The 23,889-nt window shown below is 43.0% G+C and overlaps 1 protein-coding gene and 1 pseudogene across 7 annotated transcripts in view; both read left to right on the plus strand.

The window, feature by feature from the left end:
* BRWD1 (bromodomain and WD repeat domain containing 1) overlaps positions 1-23,889 on the plus strand; it is a 113,268-nt gene that overhangs the window by 24,978 nt on the left and 64,401 nt on the right. For 5 of the 7 annotated variants that reach the window (XM_073360442.1, XM_073360460.1, XM_073360451.1 and 2 more), the window contains exons 13-22: positions 6,406-6,504; positions 7,761-7,911; positions 8,579-8,713; positions 10,821-10,949; positions 11,886-12,111; positions 13,000-13,185; positions 14,010-14,193; positions 15,525-15,618; positions 16,771-16,911; positions 18,832-18,917. In XM_073360442.1, the coding sequence (XP_073216543.1) occupies positions 6,406-6,504; positions 7,761-7,911; positions 8,579-8,713; positions 10,821-10,949; positions 11,886-12,111; positions 13,000-13,185; positions 14,010-14,193; positions 15,525-15,618; positions 16,771-16,911; positions 18,832-18,917 (1,431 nt within the window). Of the gene's footprint in view, positions 1-6,405; positions 6,505-7,760; positions 7,912-8,578; positions 8,714-10,820; positions 10,950-11,885; positions 12,112-12,999; positions 13,186-14,009; positions 14,194-15,524; positions 15,619-16,770; positions 16,912-18,831; positions 18,918-19,309; positions 19,398-23,889 lie in introns of those variants that run through there. The other 2 variants (XM_073360485.1, XM_073360494.1) reach the window with 2 other exon arrangements.
* On the plus strand, positions 21,346-21,464 carry LOC140905662 (5S ribosomal RNA; annotated as a pseudogene).

Raw genomic sequence — 23,889 nt, forward strand, 5'->3', positions numbered from 1 at the left:
CCAGAGATGTGAGACCCCAGGTGGGCCACAGTTCTGGATCCCCTGCTGGGGCCGTGTCGACTCCTGCCCCCCACCAGTCGCCGCTCCCTACACAGCAGCTACAGCTCCCTTCAATGCCGGAGGCTTACCAAGCCGCTCAGGACCTCCTGCACCTTACGGTGCTGTTCTCGCCCCCCAGGAGGGAAGAACCTTCAGTGCTGGTGGACCTGCCCCAACCCCCTGGTGCAATCAGGAGGGAAGCCGGCTATGATGTCGAGGTGCTCCCCCTTGCTATGTCCCTCAGCGCCGGCTCACTTGGACAGAGAGCCTACCCACTCAACCGAGCTCTTGACGCTCAAGGCACCGAGGCTTGGCTCCTCCGTGGTCTTCAGTCTCAGAGACCTTGGAGTCAGAGTCTGACTCCTATCACTCCAGGAGAAGCAGGAACTGCAGATCAAGGTCTGGGAGAGACAGGAACGAGCCCCAGGTGTGGCCTCTGTGATGGCAGAACCCGCCTCAGTGGCCCTTCTGGACGCCCTGGGCTTTTCACCAAGCACAGGGAGGAATCCAAGGTCACAGCTCCATGATGTCTTCTGTGGCTTCAGCCACCTTTGTCACGCCATCAGCTACACGTCTGCCCTCGGCACCTGCCCACACACCAACGCCTCTGACAGCGGCACCATCATTGACTCCAGTTCTGTGCTTGGTTCTCACTTGGTTCTGCCAGCGTCCTCGCACTGTCTCCCACGCCGGCACCATTGTCAACTACGACGCAGGCACCAGCAGCGTCGACGTTGGGCCCTCCGCCTTCCTCAGCGCCTGTGAGCGGATTGGCGCTGGTTCCTTCGGTTCCTCCTATCATACTGATGGCTGTGCCAACTCTTGGTCTGTCGGCTGCAGCTCTGGCACCGTCGGCTGCACCCTTAGCACCAATGCTGCCCCTAGAGTCTCGGGGGATCCCTGGGGCAGATGGCAGGGAGCATCCGCTCATTATGAACGCTTCTTCCTCTTCATTACTGGATGAAGCATTGGTGGGTACAGTCATAACTCCTGCGCTTGAGGACAACAGGGTGCTGCAGCAGTTGCTGTGCAGGGCCACTCAGGGTCTGGGCATTAAGGCCGAGGAGGTAGTCAAGGAGGCTGATCCTGTGGTGGACATCCTTGCACCCTCAGGGCCTTCCCGTATTGATTGTGGACACCACCAAGACCCTGTGGCAGACCCAAGCACAATGAGAGGCATTATTTCATTCCCTCCACAAGGGCTCGGACATTTCTACTTCCACCCACCCCCTGACTTTCTTGTTGTGGATGCTGCTAACCAGTGTGAGACAGGGCTTTCAAGGGCCCTCCCCAAAAAACAGGGAGGCTAAGCGTCTAGACCTTGTTGGGAGAAATTCTATTCTACAGGGGGTCTGCAGCTCCATATCTCGAACCAACAGGCCATTGTCAGCAGGTGCAGGTACATGAACAACACCTGTGCAGTGATGGCTAAATTTACTGAGCTCCTCCCTTCGGACTACCGAACCAAGTTCTCGGCTTTGGAGGAGGATGGGAATCGAGTCTCCCGTGCTTGCCTCCAGGTTGCATTGGATGCTGCAGATGCTGCCACTAGGCTCATGGCGCCTGGCTACAAGTCTCTGGGCTCCCTTAGGAGTAGACCAATAGACCATTCAGGACCTCCCATTCAAGGGTGAGACTCTTCTCTTGTCCGTCTTTCAAAAGAGGCTGCGCAGCCTGAAAGACTCACGAGCCACCCTCAAGTCTTTGGGTCTGCACACTCCAGCCACATGGCGGAGACACTTCCGACTGCAACCTCCTCCGAGATTCCATCAGCAGAACCGACAGGACGGTTCTTGGAGGAGGAGGCAACACCCAACCTTAGGTCAGGGCTCTGGCCAGCCCAAGATGCCCTCTGGCCCTAAACCAGCCTTTTGAAGGTGCAGTCAAGGACAGCGCACCAGATCAGAGACTGCATCTACTCCGCCTTACTTTTTCCTCCGGACTATCCCCTTTCTACCGTGCATGGTCCCGTATCACCTCAGACTGCTGGGTGCTCTGCCCGGTAGAGAGGGGATACTCCATCCAATTCTGTGCCTTTCCACCCCCCTTCCCTGTCCCTCTTCAGGGACCCTTCTGATGAGCATCTACTCATCCAGGAGGTGCAGTTACTCCTATCACTAGGGGCAGTGGAGGAGGTTCCTCTGGAGCACAGGGGCAAGGGCTTCTATTCCCGGTATTTCCTAATACCGAAAGCCAAAGGTGGCCTCAGGCATATCTTTGACCTGCGAGAGCTCAACAAGTTCGTGAAGAAACTCTGGTTCTGCATGGTCTCCTTGGCCTCCATCATCCCCTCACTAGATCCAGCAGATTGGTATGCCACGCTCAACTTGAAGGACGCGTACTTTCACATTGCAATCACTCAGACCCAGAGGAAGTACCTCAGGTTTGTGGTCAATGGTACCCACAAACAATTTACTGTCCGCACGTTCAGCCTGTCAGAGGCACGTCGAGTATTCACCAAGTGCATGGCAGTCATCACCGCGTTCTTGTGGAGGCACCAGGTACAGGTGTTTGCATACCGCAACAACTGGCTGATCAGTCTGCTCCAGGACCCAAGTGAAAATTCAGGTCACATTTATCAGAGCCACCTTCGAGAGCCTGGATCTACTCCTAAACTAAGCAAAATAGACTGTCTCCTGTCCAGAGGATAGAGTTCATAGGGGCAGTACTGGACTCGACCCAAGCCAAGGCATACATGCCACAGGCGAGGTTTCAGGCCTTCAGCAGCGTAATCCGGGGCATCATGCATTTCCACACCACTCCGGCATGAAACTGTCTGAAACTTCTTAGGCACATGGCGGCCTGTACCTATGTGGTGTGGCACAGCAGACTCCGCTTCGACTGCTCCAGTCGTGGCTAGCGTCAGTCTGTTGTCCAGCCCGGGACGGCTTGGACAGGATCATGATCCTGCCTCGCCTGGTCCTCGACTCGCTTCGGTGGTGGACCGATGCTCAGCAGGTGTGCTCAGGGGTCCCCTTTGTTGCCCCACAGCCATGTCCGTTGTTGGTGACGGATGCGTCAGACTTGGGCTGGGGAGCTCATCTGGGAGACTGCATAACTCAAGGCCTCTGGTCTCAAGCAGATCTGTGTCTCCACATCAGTGTCAGAGCTGAGAGCGGTGTGCCTAGCATGTCAAACATTCTGTCCTTACTAATCGGACAATGTGTATTAGTCATGATGGACAATACAATAGCAATGTTCTATATCAACAAATGGGGGTGCATGCTCCTCTCCCCTGTGCCAAGAAGCCTTCATGCTATGGGACTTTTGTGTAGAATATTCACCTGCAGGCTTCGTACCTCCTCAGGATTCAGAACGAGCTGGCAGACCACCTCAGCAGGTCGTTCCACAGCCATGAGTGGTCCCTTCACCTGGACATCGCAATTTCAATCCCCTAGTGGTGGGGGTTTTCCCTAGTAGACTTCTTTGCCATGTGACGCAACAGGAAGAGCCAGCAGTTCTGCTCCTTCCAAATTCACAGCCTGGGCTCCGCAACGGATGCATTCTTCCTCCACTGGGGAGGTTCTCTCCTATACGCCTTTCCACCCATACTGCTCATTCACAAGGTGCTGCTCAAGATCCGCAGAGATCAAGCTCTGGTCATACTGATAGCACTGGCCTGGCCCCATCAGCACTGGTTCAGTTCCCTCCTAGACATGTCCGTGGGAGCCCTGATTACTTTGCTGCTCTCCCCAGACCTTCTCACACAAGAACGCGGACGTCTCCAACACCCCAACTTCCAGTCGCTCCATCTTATGGTGTGGAAGCTCAATGGTTAAATCCATTGGAGCCTTTCCTGTTCAGACCAGGTTAGACAGGTCCTCCTTGGTAGTAGGAAACCCTCTACAAGAGCCATATACCTTGCCAAGTGGAAGAAATTTTCAGTCTGGTTGGCGCAGTGCCGTTCGCCCCCGATGCTGGCTTCATTGCCGCACGTTCTAGACTATCTCCTTCATCTGAAGCAGGAGGGTCTCTCATTGCCTTCTATACAGGTGCACCTAGCCACCATCTTGGCTTTCCTCCTGGGTGTGCAGGGCCGCTTGGTGTTTGCTAACCCCATGGTCAGCCAATTCCTAAAGGGGCTTGACAGCTTATACCCTCACATCTGTCAACCGCTCCCTGCCTGGGACCTCAACTTGTTCCTTTCTAGGCTCATTGGGTCCCCCTTTGAGCCTTTAGCAACATGCTCCCTGCTCTACCTCTCCTACAAGGTCGCGTTCCTGGTAGCAATAACCTCAGGTGTCTGAGCTCAGAGCCTTGACATCAGATCCTCTCTACACCATGTTCTTTAAGGACAAGGTTCAGCTCAGGTCTCACCCTGCTTTCCTCCCGAAGGTTGTGTCGCAGTTTCACATCAACCAGGACATCATCTTCCTGGTTTTCTACTGTAAACCTCATTCCAATGCCTGGGAGCAGAGACTCCACTCTCTGGATGTCTGCAGGGTGCTGACCCTTTACATCGAGAGGACGAAAGCGTTCAGAAAGTCAGTCCAGTTGTTCGTGGCAGTGGCGGACAGGATGAAAGTCAGCTGGTTTCATCCCAACACATCCCTTCATGGATTGTGTCCTGTATCCATGAGTGCTACGACCTCACATGTGTTGCTGTACCTCCGATCACTGTACACTCTGCCAGGGCGCAGGCTTCATCTACAGCATTCCTGGCTCAAGTTCCCACCCAGGAAATCTGTAGAGCGGTGACGTGGTTCTCCATACACACTTTCGCCACGCATTATGCGATTACCCAGCAGGCCAGAGATGATGCGGCCTTCGGAAGAGCAGTACTCCAATCAGTGGACAGCTCCAGCCCCCGCCCCCTCCGAACTTGGCTTGGGAGTCACCTGATTGGAATGGATGTGAACAAGCACTGAAAGAAGAAAAAACTGTTTCTCACGTCTCATAACTGTTCTTCAAGATGTTATTCATGTCCATTCCAATACCCACCCTCTTACCCCTCTGTCAGAGTAGCCGGCAAGCAGGAACTGAAGGGGTGCTGGGTCAGTAGGGCTTTGTATTGAGCGCCATGAAGGCGCGACTCCAGGGGGCACCCAGGCCAACCCGACGGCTGCTGCTAGGAGAAAAATCTTCCGGCCATCGTTGCACGCACACACCTGATTGGAATGGACATGAACAAGACATCTTGAACAACAGTTACGAGAAGTGAGTAACCGTTTTTTCTTGCACCAAGGAATTTACAATCTAAGAAATGGACTTATTTGATGAAGTGTGCCAAGTATTTCTGTGACACGGCACTGCTGTCTGCTCAGCTGTTTTCTTTTGCTAGTGGATTCAGCAAACCACCCTAATTTTACAATGTGCTTTGATCAGGAAATGAAAGCAGGGTCTGGAAACAGGTATTTCTGTAACAAAATTGTATGAAATCATTTTAAACTTTTTTTCTTCAAGTATGGTTTTGTAGAAAATGTATTTTACAAAAAAGTGTGGCTGCATGAAAAACACCCTAACTGCTGCTATTATATTAAAATGAATGGGTATGATGTTATTAAATGCAGAAAAGATCCAAGACCATAACTGAGTGGCATATTGATAAATCAAAAAAATATTTGTGTCCTTTAGTTCTCCTGGTATATTTGCAACTGGAACCATAAATTGCATACATCTGGTTTTTACTGGAGACCTAGATAAGTGACTAAGAATGCTTTTGTAATCTACATCTGGCCTGGAGGTTGCAGTTTTTCCTTCTAAATATGGCTCTTTCTACAGTAATCCTTGTCTTTGGCACTTTCATATTGCAGTAATCCAGTGCTATCTACGTGGGGCTACTATTTTATGCAATCCATAAATTATAATCTGTAAAAAGTATGACTGCTTTCTTGCTTAGCCATGCTTCTTGTGCAGGATATGGATGGAGCTCAGGCATAAATCTACCCTTTATTGCAATTTCTTTCCCAGTGCAATTTTAAAATATGATTTTTGATCTGTAAAGCCCTATATGGATTGCATCCTGGATATCTCAGGCTTACCTTCTCTGTCTGATGCCATAGCATTTGAGCTAAGGGTTTTGATTTAATAAGGAAGGACCTGGAGACAGGTTTTTCATGAAGAGTCCTTAACTCAGAACTTGCTTTCCTGTTGTTTTGCTGGTTCTCAAATTTGTTGACCTTGTGCTTACATAGAAAGCTCATCTTTTTCTTTGGCTTTCTCTGGGAAAGAAATCTGAGTTTGGGTTGTTGGAGAGTCTAAGCCTGGGTTGGAAAGATAACTTGTTTTGGTCGTTATTCCATTTTGTAGGTTTTATTTAACCTTGTGTTTATGCCCCCAGAACTCTGGATGGGTGCATTTTTAATTCGAAATATTGTGAATATCTGCTTTTGTGTACTAGATAACATCTTTTACAATTATTTCAAGGTTCATAAGTGGCAGCAGAGATGGAACAGCCCATATCTGGCGCTTCCAGCAAACAGAATGGAGGAGCATCTTGTTGGACATGGCTGACAGGTTACCAGGGTAGGCTGAGTGTCTTCTATTTATGTGTGTTTATGGGGAGTCAGAGTGAATCTTTCAAAGTACCTATCTGCTTGGAATCTAATCTAAATTCTGCACCTTTTAATTTTAAGTAAGCATGTGTGTTGTTTTTTATTAGTCTATTAAAGAAGTTCCTCTTCTGTATAATATCCATTTTTTTTCATCAGAAGAAAAATGCCCATTCTTTAGTGAAGCCTGCTGCGTCTGATTCCTTTCTAGCAATCCAGAAGCCCTGTTCCTACCGTAAATTGTAACTTTATCATAACTTGATTTGCTTTAATTAGCATAGCAATTTGATTTTTTTTCCAAAAGTGTTCTCTAGTTTTCACCCACATATTATGGCATCTCAAACTGCTCCCAGAGTTTCAAAATTAAAATTCCAAAAATCTAAATGTGCTCCTAATTTTGAGGAAGTCAGTTTCATATGGGCTCCATCTAAAAAGATGGAGGTAATTTTGTGCACTGTATCCAATAAATACACTAACATTTTTAGCAGTGCTTTCCCATCCCTTCTTCAGAGGCCTACATTCAGTTAATTGAATTTGTTTTATTTTAGGTCTCCCTTGTTTTCCACAAATCTTTTTGACGTACACATGTAGGGACTGTGAATTAAGACACACAGTGGGTTCAACAGTCTCTTTTTCTTTAAAAGAGAAGCAAGAGTAACTTACAATCAGACTTCAGGGCGGATTGAGACTCCCAGGTCCTTGGTTTCTAGTATCTTTATAGTTTATTCTGGTTCTTAACTTCAATATTCAAATAAATTTCTTATTGAACTGTACTGTGACAACTTACAGAAACATCCCATTCTCATGAAATTTATCTAATTAAAAAAAAAAGTGAAATAGGATAGCTGAGCATTATTGGACTGTTGGGTGAGGGGTTTTTTTAAGTATCAGTTCTTCAGTAGATTCACTAACATTTTGAGCCTAAAACATATCAGTGGTATATTTCCCTTAAATTAAAAAGACACTTGTTTTGCATGCAATTTTGTGATTTAAAGTAAAACCTACCAAAGCAAGAAAACTCAGATTTAAAGTTTTTAAGATGTCAACACATTCTACGGTCAAGTTACTGCAGAAATATCAAAATAGTGGACAAGTTACGCCTAGAGTTTAATCCTTAGCTCAGTATGTCAGATTCTTAGCATCACAAGAGTTTGATTTTTGTTTAGATATTGAAATGAACATTTATTTTAAAAGTTATACTTACACTGGCGCTGGTCTCTTTTTAAATAGTGACTCTCATTCTGAAGAAGACCGATTTATGAAGCCTAAAGTAACAATGATAGCTTGGAATCAAAATGATAATTTTGTTGTTACTGCTGTGAATAATCATCTGCTAAAAGTTTGGAATTCTTATACTGGGCAATTACTTCATGATATGGTGGTATGTAATGATCTTACCTGCTTTTTAAAATATGCAGCCTTTCTCTTTTGATAGTATTAAAGTGGCATTTGCATGTTGAATTGGTCATTACATTTGATTGTCTTGGAAGCTTGTATCTGAATATAATGCATGTATCGTACTTATTTGAAAAAAAATAAACACCCAAAAACCCAACAGCTTTCCTTCCATCAAAAAACATCCCTGTTTGTTTGAGTAGCAGCTGTGTTAGTCTGTATCCGCAAAAAGAAAAGGAGGACTTGTGGCACCTTAGAGACTAACGGATTTGTGCAAAACAATAAAATTGAGCCCACCTTCCATGTGAAGTAGGGAAAAGCTTGACTTTTCTCGAATAAATATCAAATCCCATTTTTCAAATTAAGTAGGTATGTTGCCATATTTGTTTGAATCCAGACAATGGTATAGTTCAGAAACAGTCTTGTCTTTGTCACAAGGTGCCCTGACTCTTGCACCCATGTACAGTGTTTGTCACTTTCACAATTGCATGAATGTTGAGCCACCAAAAGTTCAGATTTCTGGAGGCAGTCTTGAGGGTCTTAGAAGTGTTAGATGATGGAGGAATCATGATGGATGCATGAATTCAGAACTGACTAACGTATTAATTGTAAACTTGTGATTTTTGTATGCCTATTTTTCTATCTTAAAATAGGGACATACGGATGAAGTATTTGTGTTGGAGACCCACCCTTTTGATTCAAGGATTATGTTATCTGCAGGCCATGATGGCAATATCTTTATATGGGATATTACAAAAGGCATCAAAACTAAGCATTATTTTAACATGGTAAGATCAAATTATTGTACATTCCTCTGCCTTTTTCAGGATTTGCAACATGTTTGAGCAATTGTGATCATAGTGTCTTCTCTCCCCATTTCTTTGGCTTCTAAAATGGTGGTTTGATATTAATTTGGCCCTGTTGGTCTTTAAAGCCCTTTACCTTGTGTAGTCCCTTGTTCTATTTAGACCAGCACCTCAAAGCTCATTCTGACAAATAATTACATTGTCAGCTGTAAGAATGCTACTGTCATTTAAGTCAGCAAGTGATGGTGCCTTTTTTTGTGGTTCACTGTAGCTATGCGATGACTCACTGGTGCGGCCCCTCCTGCTGGTCGTCCAGGAAATTAGCTCTCCAGCATATGGAGCGCCCTCTGCAGGCTGGTGTCTCGCCAGCCACTGGTCCTGTGTCCCTCCTGGACCCCGGTGCCCTTTACCTCAGGATTCTGCCCCAGCAGTATCTCCTTGCTCTGGGTCTCCTCTCCCAGGGGAACCCCCAACCCTCTAAACCCACCTTGCCTCAGTGGCTACTGTCAGTCATCAGCTAGGCCCCGCTCACTGGGGCAGACTGCAGGGTAATGGCGACTCATAACTGCCAAGAGGTTAGGGCCAGCTGCCTCTGCCTATTCCCAAGCTGCCCCTCTGCAGCCCCAGTACCTTTCTGGGCATTTACAAATGCCTGCAGCCTGGGGGTTTACCAGGCTGGAGCTCCCCAGCTCCCTTTGCGCTTCCCCAGCACTGCTCGGCTTCAGGTACCTTCTTCTCAGGCAGCTAGTCCTTCTGACTCCAGGGCTAGAGTGAGACTCCTTTGCTTCTGGCTTACAGCTGTCTTATAAGGGCCAGCTGGGCCCTGATTGAGCTGGCTGCAGCTGTGGTCAGCTACACTGTCGGCTTCCCCCAGCTGTTCTTAATCCCTTTCCCTGCTGCAGCCTTCTTCAGGGCTGCTTTTAACCCCTTCCGGGCCAGAGCAGGGTGACCACCCCACTACGTTCACCCAGCTATATGGAGCTCATTTTATTTTTGACAGCTGTCTTAGCCCATCCTTCTCCACTTTTAAATAACTTATTTTTTCCCCAAGTTGTGCTAGTATAACCACTGTTCACACTTTTTTTGTTTCTTTCTAGATGTAGACAATAAGGGATTGGCTGTCTTGTATTTTGTCTTGAGGATATCTTTGTACAGTGCTATAACAGTGAGGTGCTTTGAAAAGTAGCATTTGATATTAAAGTGGGTTTGTTTAAAAATATAAAGCTTTGTAAAAAGCATGTTTTTAGCTGTTCAAATTACAGGTGATCCACAACTTTAAATAAGGCCTTGGCTACACTGGGAGGGGGGGTCGAACTAAGATACGCTATTCACGTAGCTGAAGTCGAAGTATCTTAGTTCGACTTACCTGGCCATCCTCATGGCGGTGAGTCAACCGCGGCGGCTCCCCCGTCGACTCCGCTTACTCCTCCTGCCGAGGTAGAGTACAGACTTCGATTCGGGGATCAATTTATCGCATCTAGATGAGACACGATAAATTGATCCCTCATAGATCGATCACTACCTGCCAATGCGGCAGGTAGTGAAGACGTACCCTTAGTCTCTCAAAATTTGGACCTATCTAGGAAACTAAATAGTTGACTATAGACTCTTGACTTCGCAATCTAAATATAATTTTATGTTCCTCTTTATTTATATTGAGAATAGGTTACATATAGTAGAGACCTAGGATAAATCTCTAAATTTCTCATATTCCCCTCTCAGCAGGGAAAAATGGACTGTATTTGGGGGTATGTTGCTGGTGGGGCCCAAGCTTGTAATCAGATCTGCATGGGTGAATGCTTCTGCCTTTGCAAAGTCCAACTGACTTCAGAGAGACTCTACAGGTGTTAAGGGGGTTTCAATGCAGATCCAATTCCAAGATGGGAGTCCTAATTATCATGTAATGGGGAACGTTAAATAAACTAAATGTAACAACAAAATTTCACTGTAACGTGTAGTAGGAGAAATATGACCTTGTTTTTAACTAACACGGAGTCTCTGGTAATTGAAGTTTGGAGAAGGCTGTACAGTATTGCTTGTTCCAAAAAATATGACACCACTTACCTTGAATTTCATGCCCTCAATCTAGATTGAAGGACAAGGACATGGTGCTGTTTTTGACTGCAAGTTTTCATCAGATGGACAACATTTTGCCTGTACAGATTCTCATGGGCATCTGTTGATATTTGGTTTTGGGTGTAACAAGCCTTATGAAAAGGTAAGTTCAGATTTCTGTTGACATTAGCTTTTCATGATGATGACTAGAGGAATATAAATTCATGTGAAAAATATAATGCACACTTGGATATATGTATTTACTATCTTGACTTTTGTTTTTTGCTTTTCTTAATAAGCAGTAATTTTTCTTACAAGAATGTATGAAGTACCAGTCTATTGTAAAACAACAAACAAAAATTTTGTAAAAAATGACCACTCTAGTTCAACATTTATCATTTGAGGGTTTTTTCCTAACTATCCTACCTATTCAACTTGGGATCAAAAAGTGAAAAGTCGTTCATTTCTTCTTGCTTATTTTTATATTTTATACTTTATTACCATCAGTAATAGAAGTTCTGACTGTTACCTTTTTGACACTTTGCACCCCCACTTTCCTTCAGTGCAGTTGCTTGGATGTAACTGAAGGCTTAATTTTGATTGCAGAATCTTTTTCTGGTGTTAACTCTTGATGAAGAAAGAACCCAACCTGACTTTGAGATCCTATGGCAAATTTGTAGGTTAGCAGTTGGAAAATCATATGTTTAAATGGAAACAAAGCAAAAGTTTGCTAAATGTTAAATTAAAAATGTAAATTTGAAATGCTGTTTTATAGTTATTTTTCAGGGTTAAACAGCAATTTTATTTAATATAGCATTGCAGAACTTTCAATGTATTATCCTCTCAAAGATCTCCATACTGAATACTTTTAACTGCTTGCCTATCAAAATTCCTTGCTTTTGTGAGGGATATATCGTCAGAGCAACACAAATCTAGGATGGCATAGGATCTTTGTGTGGCTTTTTTCCTTTTGAGAACTTGGTCTCTCAATACCGATTGTTGCAATAGGAGGTAACTTAGTATAATTTTCTTCTACGTGCAAGTTCTTTAACATATCCTTTTTTCAAATTGACAGTATGCAAGCTTCATTTCTTTCCAGATTCCTGATCAGATGTTCTTCCACACTGACTACCGACCATTGATTCGAGACGCTAACAATTATGTCCTAGATGAGCAGACACAACAGGCTCCTCATCTCATGCCACCTCCGTTCTTAGTAGATGTGGATGGAAACCCTCATCCAACAAAATACCAGAGATTAGTACCAGGAAGAGAGAACTGTGCAGACGAACATTTGATTCCTCAACTGGGATATATAGCAACAAGTAAGAATAGTAGTTTTAACTTCAGGATCTGTCTGTGTCTGTCTGACTAGACTTTAGAACCATTACAGTTCTTTTGAATAGGAAAAGATTAATGTTCTACATTTACCTCAAAGCTATTTTTATATTTTACTTGAGATTTATGTACTTGTCTTGTACCGCAAATATCTACCGGATGTAATATTGTCTGATCAAGCGTATTTGCTATAGTTTCACCTTCTAGTTGCTGGTTTACAAAGAGGATATAATCACAAATGCACTGGCAGGTAATGAAGGTGGTGGTTTAGCACAAATTGAAAAAGTGAGAGTTCTTTGGAACAAAAGATTTCGTCCTTCTAGTGTCTTTTAGTTTATAACTGACTTCCTGGCTGTATGCAACCATAGCATGGGTATACAAGAATCAGTAAAGAATTTGAGACACACGTCATATTAAATATTACCCAAAAAAAAAAAAATCCTTGCCTGTGGTATGGATAACATCTTAAAATTATTGAAACAGAGCTTCTTAATCTAATTTGCTTTTATGCTGTTTACGCTTTGCATTTCTTGGTTTGGAGAAACAGTGAAAATAGTCTGTTTCACATTTTTATGGAGGTTTTTTGGTTAATTAAATTTTCTGATGCCATATTTGGGTTGCAGCGATTGCAAATATATTTTTTAAAACTCATGAATTATTTCTGTTCATTTTAGGTTTGGGAAATGTCCTTTTTAAAATATGAAGTAATATAAATAACTTGTGGGTGATTATCTACATTATGTTTCAGAATTATCCTCATACTCAATTTTAGACCAGCTTAATTGTTAAGGTGTGCTGTGAAGGTGATCAGCACAGCCAACTTTAGTTCGATGGCTGTTAACCATTTTGCTTGTTGTTTGCATTAAATTTACCAGGTGATGGAGAGGTTGTTGAGCAAGTGATAGGCCAGCAAACTGTTGACCAGGATGAACAAAGTCTGGAACGCAACATTCTTGATGGCATGATAAGACAGTTACAGCAACAGCAAGACCAAAGAACTGGATCAGATCAAGAAGTTGTTCCAAATGGACTACAAAATGGAGAAGGAACACCTAGAAGAGGTCAGTAAATACTGATAAATATTTGTTTAGGTGTGGGGAGGGGGAAATCACTTCATCTGAAGAGTTTTTTGTGCTACTTTTGAGTATGAAATAGACTAGAACCCATGTGGACTATCTGTTACCATCTGGGATCAAGATGCCCTATAAAACTGGGATTTTTGGCTGTGCCTTTTGGGCTAAAACACCTCCAGGTACTTCTGTAAATGTATCTAAAAATGTTGAATCTCCAGTTTTTGGTACATACAACCTTAAACATATAAAAAGCATTGGTTTTGATTGCAGGCAGCTAAATATTTAAGGATATATGTAGAGTACTGTAATATTTCAAGAGTTCTTGAAACTCACTTTTTACTTGTATTTTTCTAAAGTTTGCAAAAATGTCTTTTCATTGATTAATGGTTTCTTCTCCCTTTCTTTACCTTGTGGACTTCAAGTGGATTTAAAATGAACATGATTCTGTTCAACATGTATATACCTATGACTATATAAGTGTCATGCTGGGAATAGTATTTAGGTAGCTAGCTGTTGGTGCAAAATCAGCAGGAAAAACTCAGAACATCTTTCATACTGTGTTGCCTTTCACTGGGGTTTGAAAGTAGCAGTGGAAGTAATAAAGATTTTTAAAACAGCTTGAAATCCCGAATTTATTTATCACGAGAGAAGGCAATCTATTCACACAGTTTGATTCTTTAATATGTTTCCTGTGAGCTTTCTTTCGTTGGAGAATGTTAATTTCTAATTTACAGTCAAACAATTGGGGCAAACTAGACACCAAAGGTGTCCAGTGGCAGAGGATTTTCTACTCTTTCATCATATTTTTTTAGGGTTTAGAAGGCCAAGTTTAGACATCCAGTCCCCCCCAAATATTGGTCTGCGTCGCAGTGGGCAAGTGGAAGGTGTACGTCAAATGCATCAGAATGCTCCACGAAGTCAAATTGCCACAGAGCGAGACCTTCAAGCTTGGAAACGAAGAGTAGTTGTACCAGAAATACCACTGTATTTATTCAGGTGCGTGAAAATTTAGCTGGCTCATATGAAGGACATCTCTTTTTTTTTAAAAAAAAAAAAAAAATGTTGCTATCAATATTACTCCAGATGTTTAATACCTTAATGTTCTCCTTTATTCAGTGCTATTGGGCCTACACTAAAAATATACTCCTGTGCAAATTGAAATTATTAAATGTTAATTTCAGTTGCGTTCAAAACTAAGTTGGTAAAAGTATGCGAAATAAGGGTGAAGGGAGAACTAACTAGTTGGAAAATAACTTGAGCATGTAAGAGGATTTACTGCAAATAATGAAGCCTGTTCCAAAAGAATTGAAGGGCTAGTTAGGTTCACTGAATGCTCCCCATTTTTCAGAAAAGTGAGGGTTATAAGGTTACATTCACTAACTTGGAAAGATTAAAAAAAATATTTGGGGGGCTCCTGAGCGACTCTTCTCCTGGTACAAGTTGCTGTCCAGCAGTAACACAGGAGGAGCACTGCCTGAACAGGAGGCAGAAGAAGGTTCTTGAAGACAGCTGGCTGTTGCTTTCATACAGGAGCATTACATGCCTGGGAGGAAGAGGAGTAGCATTTGTTGCTGAGGATAAGGAACAGCAGCACTTGTAGCCAAGGGGGCTGTTAAAAGCTTTTTCCTTCAGCCCAGCCTCAGAGCCAGGTGTCTGCAAAAGGGAAAGAGGACGAACTCCTGTTGTCATCATCAACTGCTTGCAAAGCCTGGTGGTTGTGGGGAGGAAGAGAAGCAAACCCTCTAGTGTTAAATGTATCAGCTAAGATTTTGGTTGAATCTACTTTACTTGGCCAGCATGTTTAAAAGAAAAATCTAGAAACCTGTTCCTTTGCAAACATCAAATATGTTCTTGATGCCTATCACTGTACATGGTGCCTGTTAGCATGATTCTAGTAGTGTAGATGGGACCAAAAAGGTGTGTAAGGGAGGTGATCTATCCATATATTTGGACCTACTTCTACTGATGGGACCATAGATTGAAAATGGAGTGGGGATTTATTTCATCCTACAAGGTGGTGAATTTGGGAGAAAAATCCTCTTGTAAATTCTGCTTATCAACCATGTCTGCCAATGTGTGAGGAGAGTTTTTTCTTTATGAATTGATAGCTATATAAAAACCCTAAAAATGTAGAAACCATAGAATTTCTTCATCATGTTATAACCATTCCAAGAGAGGTTAAAATTTGGACATTTAAAGTGTCAATTTTGCTAGGTCCAGTGTCGGAATATAAAGTATTGTAAAGAAGACAAACCTGTAACTACTCAATTTACTTTCAGAATTGTGATTTTACTTTTATTTTGACAAGTTTCAAAAATCTCTTGTAGAAAACAGGAGGAGTACCGTATTGCAAAAGGAGAGGAAGAGAGAGCACTCTATACAACAGAGAGGAAAAGGAAGACATTTCAGTTCTCAGAAAAGGTATGAAACTGATATAGTGAATGATGAGCTCTTAACTTCTGCATGAGAGAGCCACGAGTTGAAAAAGTACGTACAAAAGTCTCTGAAGATACCATCTTGCAGGATTCTCCCAGATCCCAATGCCCCATTTTTCTGGTAATTTTTTTATTTAATGGTGACTCCCTTGAATTGGCTTTTTTTTTTTTTTTCTGGGAGCTTCACCTTCCTCCATCCACGGAACTGACTGGAACTTAGTTGGCAGCTTGTTTGACAGTCGAGAGCGCCTGGATTGGACTTCGTGCTGCTATTATTGTATTAAAGGATTCAAGATTTTATAGACAGGGCAGTTTTCCCAGTCACCTACAGTACTAATGAGTGTAAACATAGTGAGAATCCTCCAAGATATCTTCAGAGTTTATAGAAATTAGTTCGGAATAATAGGCTAGTTAACTTTTTTTTTAATTGAGTAGATTTCAAGTTGGTGTGCTACTAACAGTAAGTGAAAGGATGGATTTGCGACAAGTTCTGTTAGGTTGTAAAATAACCACTATTAATTTTATAACAGCTTCTTAAAAAATTGAACCGTGAAAGTGGCCTGCCTTTCTCTCAAATTCAGAAGGACTATATATTTCTTGTTTTAATCTATGTTGTCAAAATAACAGCTTATTTTTATATTTAAAACAACTCTTGTTTTTGCCTTACCTTTCTTTATAGTTATGTTGTTTGTATCTTCTCATATGACATAATTTTTTCTTTAATTTCATAAACTGCTCAATTCCACAGAAGATAATCAAACTACAGAATAAACTAGGAGTCTGTTTATGTAAATAATCATAGTTTCACTACACAACTATAATTAACTATAATTACAGTTTTAATCTTTTTTAAAAACTTACTGCATTAGGAGTTACGATTTTGACACTACTGTAAGGTATACCACATTTAAGCAAAAAGTGGGAACTCTGAATAGCTTGTAGACCTCAGCTCTTCAAGAATAGATACTCTTTGCATTCTTGTATGTTCACAATATTTGTTACAAGTCTATACAATTAAGTTTACTTTCATACTGTAAAGCTATATTTAACTTATCTATTTATGCAAAAATTGGATTGCATTAATTCAGCATTGTATCTTTATCTGTAATGCCTTACTTTTTACTTCTGTATATATTAGAGTGACTCTGAAGCTTCACTGATACAATCCAAGCGTAGACTGCATAGGCGTAAATATCCAAGTTATCGAACACGGAATAACACAGAACAACTTGATTCATCTGATGAGGAAAGGGATGACTGTTTTGGCTTTATAAACCAGGTAAGTGCTTTTCCAAATTCTTTAATTTAGTACCTGGAATTAGTGGAAAGTATTGTGAACGTTTCATAAAATGTCAGATTTCTGTTGCAGAAAATGCATGCATCCCTGTTTTTACAAAAACAAATATTTCTTTAATATGCTAACTGTCAACAGATATTACTAGTGCTCTAGGTTGCCCAACACTTCAGTTATAAAACCTTGCTTTTGCTTGTTTAAAAGTACTGTTGCAAACTGTCTGTCTGTTTGGGCTGCTATTTTCCATGCCAGTCATCTGCCTCAGGTTGAACATTTCTGAAAATTTCAGCAAAAATAGCTTACCCATTTCCAAGGAAGAGATTTTTTTCTATTGTTTTTTTTTTAAAAAAAAAAAACCCACCCTTACAATTGTTTCATTGAGAAGCTCTAGTGCCTTTATGCTTTTGTAGTAGGGATTTGAAATTTGGCATTGGCTACACCCTAGTTTCAGATGTCTTTTGTTGTTCTGTGGAAAAACTGCCCAAATTTATCCAAATTTATAATTCTTTGGTAAAAAGTATGTTTGCATATGCTCAGTAGTGAGTTTTGGCAGCTAAATTCTCCAGAGATTCTGTCTGTGTTGGGCAGGGGTTGAGCAGGAGTTTCCCTATAAGCGCTGCTCTTGGCTGCGGTAGTGGTGGGCACAGGAACAGAAAGCAGTGAGACTCTCTTGTGCCTTTCAGTGTTTCCCTTCAAATGCAGAGGGAACAAGAGCTGGACTTGGGGATTGAAGAACTGGGGCTGGGAAATATGGTAGTTGAAGCCAGGGGGAGAGACTGGTAGCTATGCTATAGGGTTGAGTCAGGGTCGTGTAGTGAAGAGACTGTTGTCTGTAGGAACCCTGCTTCATCTGTTGCAAGTCAAAAAGTGTATAGTGAATGAGACAGGGTTGCAGGAGTAGAGGACAGTATCGTGGTTAAGGCAGTTGAATGCACAGGCAACCTTAATTCTGGCATTTCTTAACTCTGAGTTCTTGACTATGCAACCTTAACAATTTTCTTTTAACATATGTTTCGTGCAGTATGCTGTAGGATACAACCTGAGTCATGACCAGCTCTGATAGCCCTCATGCTGATACGCAGTTACTAGGTCTATTTTCAAAAAAAGCAGTCCTTAACTTCACAATGGCCTATTGCTCCTAGGAATCTGAAATTCACATGGGCAAAAACTGCAGGAAATGTTAAAACTTTTGCAGTATATCGCGGGATATTTTACGTTCTATGTAATCCATTTTGTATTTAAATATACACTGCTTTACTTCAAAAAATTATTGAATTTAAGGCCAATCTATATGCTGAAAATCTACAAAATCACCATGCCCATTTTGTATGAAATATTTAAGGAAAAACAAATTTAGAGAAGTTAGAATTCTTCTGTTTTTATGGGGAGGAGGGGCATGGTATTTTTTCATTTGTGAATCCCCTTCCTCTACCATGTTAAATCCTTCTTTTGCATGGTAAGTGAGCCAAATTCTGTCATACATTGACTTTGTGAGGACATCAAGAGTCTAAGATATTGCAAATTATATTTCAGAATGAGTATTAAAATCTTGCAAAGCGTGTGCAGTCAAAGAATTCTACAGTATTCCTAGGCAAAACAGTGAGGCTACCACTGGGAGGTGGGCTGTTGTAGCCTTGGAAACAGCTGTAACAGTTCTTACGGCCCCTGTGTTTCTGTGCAGTCTACCCATGTTGAATAATTTAATGTGCAGTGCTAGTTTGTATTATTGTTGAGGAAGTCAGCTCAAATAGAAATTAAAGAACTTTACTTCACTATTTTTAATAATCTGTTATTTTTTAACGTACTAAGGAGATCTTAGTGTTTAAAACAATATAAAACTTACAATATGCACTGCAAAAAAAAAAATTAAGATTGATAGTCAACTAAACTTTTTTTTAAATCCAGGAAGCAGAAGAAAGTGACTGTTTGGATTCTTCTGATGAGGAGGAAGAATGGAAAAGTGACAAGAAAAGCAACAGTAACAGTTCTAGGTAAAAAAATATTTCTACTTTCTCACTTAAGTCTTTTCTGAATGTTGTCAAATTTTGTTTTTGAATGTCTAACACAAATGTAGATTAAAATCTCCCATATAAAGATCTAGCATGATTAGGCTACTTGAAGAAATCCATTCTTTGAAAACGCACTGGGATTAGGGGCTTTTTACCAGCAATCAAGGAAGATGGTGAGTCAAGGGACCTGTGTGTGTGTGTGTGTTAAACAAAAAACCTCACCAATATTCACTTCTTTACTCTTACTGAGATTTTTTTTAAAAAAAGTGAAGCCACATTTTGTGCATGCCAAATACAAATATCTTGTTAAGGCAACATTAAAGTTAAAAAGTTGATGTTTGGATTACCACAGTGATTTTTATTATCCGTCATAGAAATTTAGGACTGGAAGGGACCTCGAGAAATCAAGTCCAGCCCCCTGCACTGAGGCAGAACCGAGTAAACCTCTACCATCACTGACAGGTGTTTGTCCAATCTGTTCTTTAAAACCTCTGGTTTTAGGGGATTCCACAGCCTCCCTTGGAAATCTATTCCAGAGCTTAATGACCCTTATAGTTAAAAAGTTGTTCCTAATATCTAACCTAATCTCCCTTGCTGTAGATTAAGCCCATTACTACTTGTCCTAACTTCATTGGTCATAGAGAACAATTGATCACTCCTCTGTATAACAGCCATTAAATATTTAAAGACTGTTATGTCGTGTCGTGTCTCTCCTCCCCCCCCACCCCACCCCCCCGTCTTCTCAAAACTAAACATGGCCAGTTTTTTTAACCTTTCCCCATAGCTCAGGTTTTCTAAACTACTTATTTTTGTTGCTTTCCTCTGGACTCTCTCCAGTTTGTCCACATCTTTCCAAAAGTATGGACACTGTACTCCAGCTGAGACCTCACCAGTGCCAAATAGAGTGGGACAGTTACCTTCCCAGACTTACATACAACATGCTTTTAATACACCTGAGAATATTAACCTTTTTCACAACTGCGTCACGTTGACTCATATTCAAATTGTGATTCACTATAGGCCCCAGATCCTCTTCAACAGTACTACCACCAAGCCAGTTATTCCCCATTTTGTAGTTGTGTATTTGATTTTATCCTTCCTAAGTGAAGTACTTTGCATTTGTCTTGTTTGAATTTCGTCTTGTTTGAATTCAGGCTGGTTCTCCAATTTATCATAAGAAGTGCATAAGCTAAATTAAGTATTTAGAAATCAGCAAATACAAAAGTTAAGTAGTCTGATACCACTCTTTCTCAAATACAGTTTATGAATGTAAGAATGTGCGGTGACCTGTATTGTTTTAATATGAGAAATGCAGAATTTTTGTTTCCTGGTGTGAATCTTCAGTGCACATTAAGGATCTGTGAATAGTGAGTCCTTTACATTTAATTTCATAGGCTTGTAAAGGAAAAAGTTGGAAGATTTCCCCAGTAGTAGGGCTAATAAACAAGGGAAAGCACAGGCAAGTTTCACCTTTTAACGTCCTATAACTGTGTCCTTTAAGAATTTATAGGCATGATTTGGCTAATGGCTATTTTAAGCTATGTACATGTTTCTGTGCCAGTGCAGAAGACGTAGTGATCCCAGAGTTTACCAACATTAAGTTCTTTGAGAAGATGCAGCCGTATATTCCTAGTAAAATGGCAGTGCTCATGCTTTTAGACCGTCCCTTGGCTTTATGAGGTAGCGCCGCCCTGGCCACTCTGTTTCCTACTCACCGCTTGACAGCTGAAGTCGGAGCTCTGTGTGGTTCTCGCTTCACAACCTTGCAATTAGTTGTTTACTGTATATAATTAATAGTAGTGTTAGTTAAAAGTTACAGTATATAGCACAGTGTTAGTGGCAGTGCTCCCCAGTGATGCCCTCACCTGGGTTCAAGCATTGCCCTTTGTGGGGAGTGGTGATTCCTAATAGCGACCCCTACACGTGGTGCTTGCTCTGCCTTGGCGAAGCCCATCTTAAGGAGAACTGTTTGATCTGCAGATCATTCAAAAAGAGGACTTACGTGGCACGGGACCTTTGCCTTAAATAGCACCAGCTTGAGCAGTCCATGAGCCTGACCCAGTACTGAAGCTTCTGACGCACCATCTGTGGAGGGGAGCGGAGGGCAGACACCTCGTACCATCAAGTTTGGCTCAGACATCTGTTGAGGCTGGTACCGATGAGAACAGTGCTGGTACTGACAGTCTTAGTGGTGTTGACATACCAGGCTGCGGCAGAATTACTTTGCCTTTTGGTACCATCCTCGCTGCAGGTTCAAGATTTCAGGGCTGACACCCATGATGGCCCTTCAGTTGGAGTGTGCCGCTGAAGTCTTGGCACTGAACCACAAAGCTCTCATTCTGGGGCTTGGTATGGACATGGTACCAGAGACAGTACAAGGGTCTTCGGTACTGAGGCCATCCTCTGCACCGACACAATCAACACCACCCTGAACACACCCGATCTTGTCTGATCTCGGAAGCTAAGCAGGGTTGGGCCTGGTTAGTACTTGGATGGGAGACCTCCTGAGAATAGTGGGTGCTGTAGGCTTGGGGGGAGGGATAGCTCAGTGGTTTGAGTATTGGCCTGCTAAACCTAGTGTTGTGAGTTCAATCCTTGAGGGGGCCATTTAGGGATCTGGGGCAAAAATTGGGGATTGGTCCTGCTTTGAGCAGGGGGTTGGACTAGATGACCTCCTGAGGTCCCTTCCAACCCTGATATTCTATGATATTCTATGATTCTACCACAGATGGTTCCATGGAGGCTGTCGCCGCGCTTGATGTCAACGCACCCGGGTGCTCCAGTACTGTTGTTTGCACCAAGACAGACCCTGCCTGCTCCATCAGTCTTTTCAGCACTAGTGTTGCAGACTACATTGGGGGCGCCTATCTTGACCTTGTTCTGGGCCACAGATGAGTCGGATCGCCCAGTGGAATCTCCCCTCCCACATCTCCTAGGTCTTGGGACTCCTATGCTTCAGAATCAGGTTTCTCGCCCTCCCACTCCACGTCACCTGAAGAAGTCTAGAAGCCACTGGTGGACCAGTACGGCTACCAAAGTTGGTATGCACCTCAAGGCCTGGCGCCTACTGGCCACCAATTCCTTACCCATACCAGTGGCCACCTTGGGCCCGGTGACAAGCCGTTTGCTCCTGGAGGTCTTGCTTGTTGTCAAAGTCAAAGTGAGATCCCCTGCTGATGCAGCATTAGGGGCTGTGGACCAGCCACAAGTCCAGATGCCTGCGGTTTCCCATCCCATGGAGCAGCCAGAATTTCCTCATCCGGAGACACTGCACCAGGAGCAGGATCTGCTGGTAGTCCAGCCAGCAGCCTCATCCTTGTCCCTGGATGGTACGGTTTTGCCTGGTTCATCTTCCCCTTCCACCCAGAGGACTTCAGGGCATACCAGGACCTATTATGTCAGGTGGCCTTGTCACTGGGTATTCGGGTGGAGTTTCTCCAGGAGAGTACCCATAAACTTGTGGACATTTTCCAGTCCTCTGTCCCTGGGAGAGTGGCCTTCCCTATTAACGAGGCACTCCTCGGTATCGCTGGTGGCCAAGCGGTTGGAGAAGAGCTATTTTGTGCCGATACAGGAATACAAGGGGTTTTATTCCTATCTGGCTCTGAACTCCCTGGTGGTCACAGCAATGAATGACAGGACTCAGCAGAGCAGATTCAAGTCGTCGTCCTCCAAGGATAGAAACTCAAAAGTGCCTAGGTCTTCTAGGCAGGAAGATATACCTCTCATCATCACTGCAGATGAGGATCGCGAGCCAGCGAGTCCTGCTGGCCAAATATGACTTCCTCAATTGGTCAGCTATGGCCAAATTTAAGGAGCAGTTGCCCAAGGCTTCCTGGATGAATTTTGGGTGTTTTGTTGCAGAGGGCTGCTTAGTCACAAAAGTCAATGCACTCTGCCCTTCATGTGATGGACACTTTGTCAGGGCGATGGCCTCAGAAAATTACTAAGAGGAGGGCTTCCTGGCTCCAGAACTCAGGAATTATACTGTATGTCGAGCAAGCTATTGAGGACTTTGCTGTTCAATGATAAGACCTTGTTTTTGGACAAGACTGATGAAATCCTGCATTCCTTTAAGGATTCATGGGCTACCTTAAGGTTGTTGGGGGTATATATGCTACCTGTGCAGAGACACTGTTACAGGGCTTAGCAACTGCAGCCATACAGGCCACAGCACCCCTTCCCCCCAAGACAGTAAGCCTGCCCCAGGAGGAGGGATAAGTCTCACAAGGGGAAGCACTCGAGCTCGGGGCCTGGTCGTTCTTCACACCCTCCTTCGACATCTGCTAAGCACCCATTTTAACTTGTTGGTCTAGAGCCCTGTGCCAGTTGTTGTTCTTTCTCCCTTGTCCACCCATTCCTTTGCAGACAGGCTGTCCTGCTTTTACAATGCCTGGGTCTCGATAATGTCTGACTACTGTGTCCTACACACTGTCAGATCAGATTACGCCATCCAGTCTCCACACCCCCTCTCCATCCCTCTTTAGGTTCCCCTCTCACGAGATGGTGCTCTTCAAGCATGTCAGCTCTCTGATAGCATTGGCAGTGGTGGAGGAGGTTCTGTGAGAATGGGATGAGGCCTGTCCTTGACCTCCGTGAACTCAATAAATCAAGCACGTGAAGTTCTGTGTGATCACTCTATCAGTTATCCTCCCTGCTTTGTCTCAGAATGACTGGTTCACTGCTGTGGACTTTGCAGACTTTGCCTACTTCCATATGGCCATTCTGCTGAGTTAGTATCTTCGCTTAATGGTAGGAGACTGCCACTTTCCGTACATAGTTCTCCTGTCTGGGCTTCCTTCTGCCCTCTGGGTTTTCACCAAATGCATGGCAGCGGTCATGGCATATCTCAGGAGGAAGAGAATCCATATCTTCCCCTATCTTGATGACTGGTTGCTGAAGGCAGCTCCAGAGAGGACGTTTTTGCTCACACTGACACCACACTATGCTTACT

This window comes from Lepidochelys kempii, chromosome 1, assembly GCF_965140265.1.
Source record: "Lepidochelys kempii isolate rLepKem1 chromosome 1, rLepKem1.hap2, whole genome shotgun sequence".
Classification (NCBI taxonomy): domain Eukaryota; kingdom Metazoa; phylum Chordata; order Testudines; family Cheloniidae; genus Lepidochelys; species Lepidochelys kempii.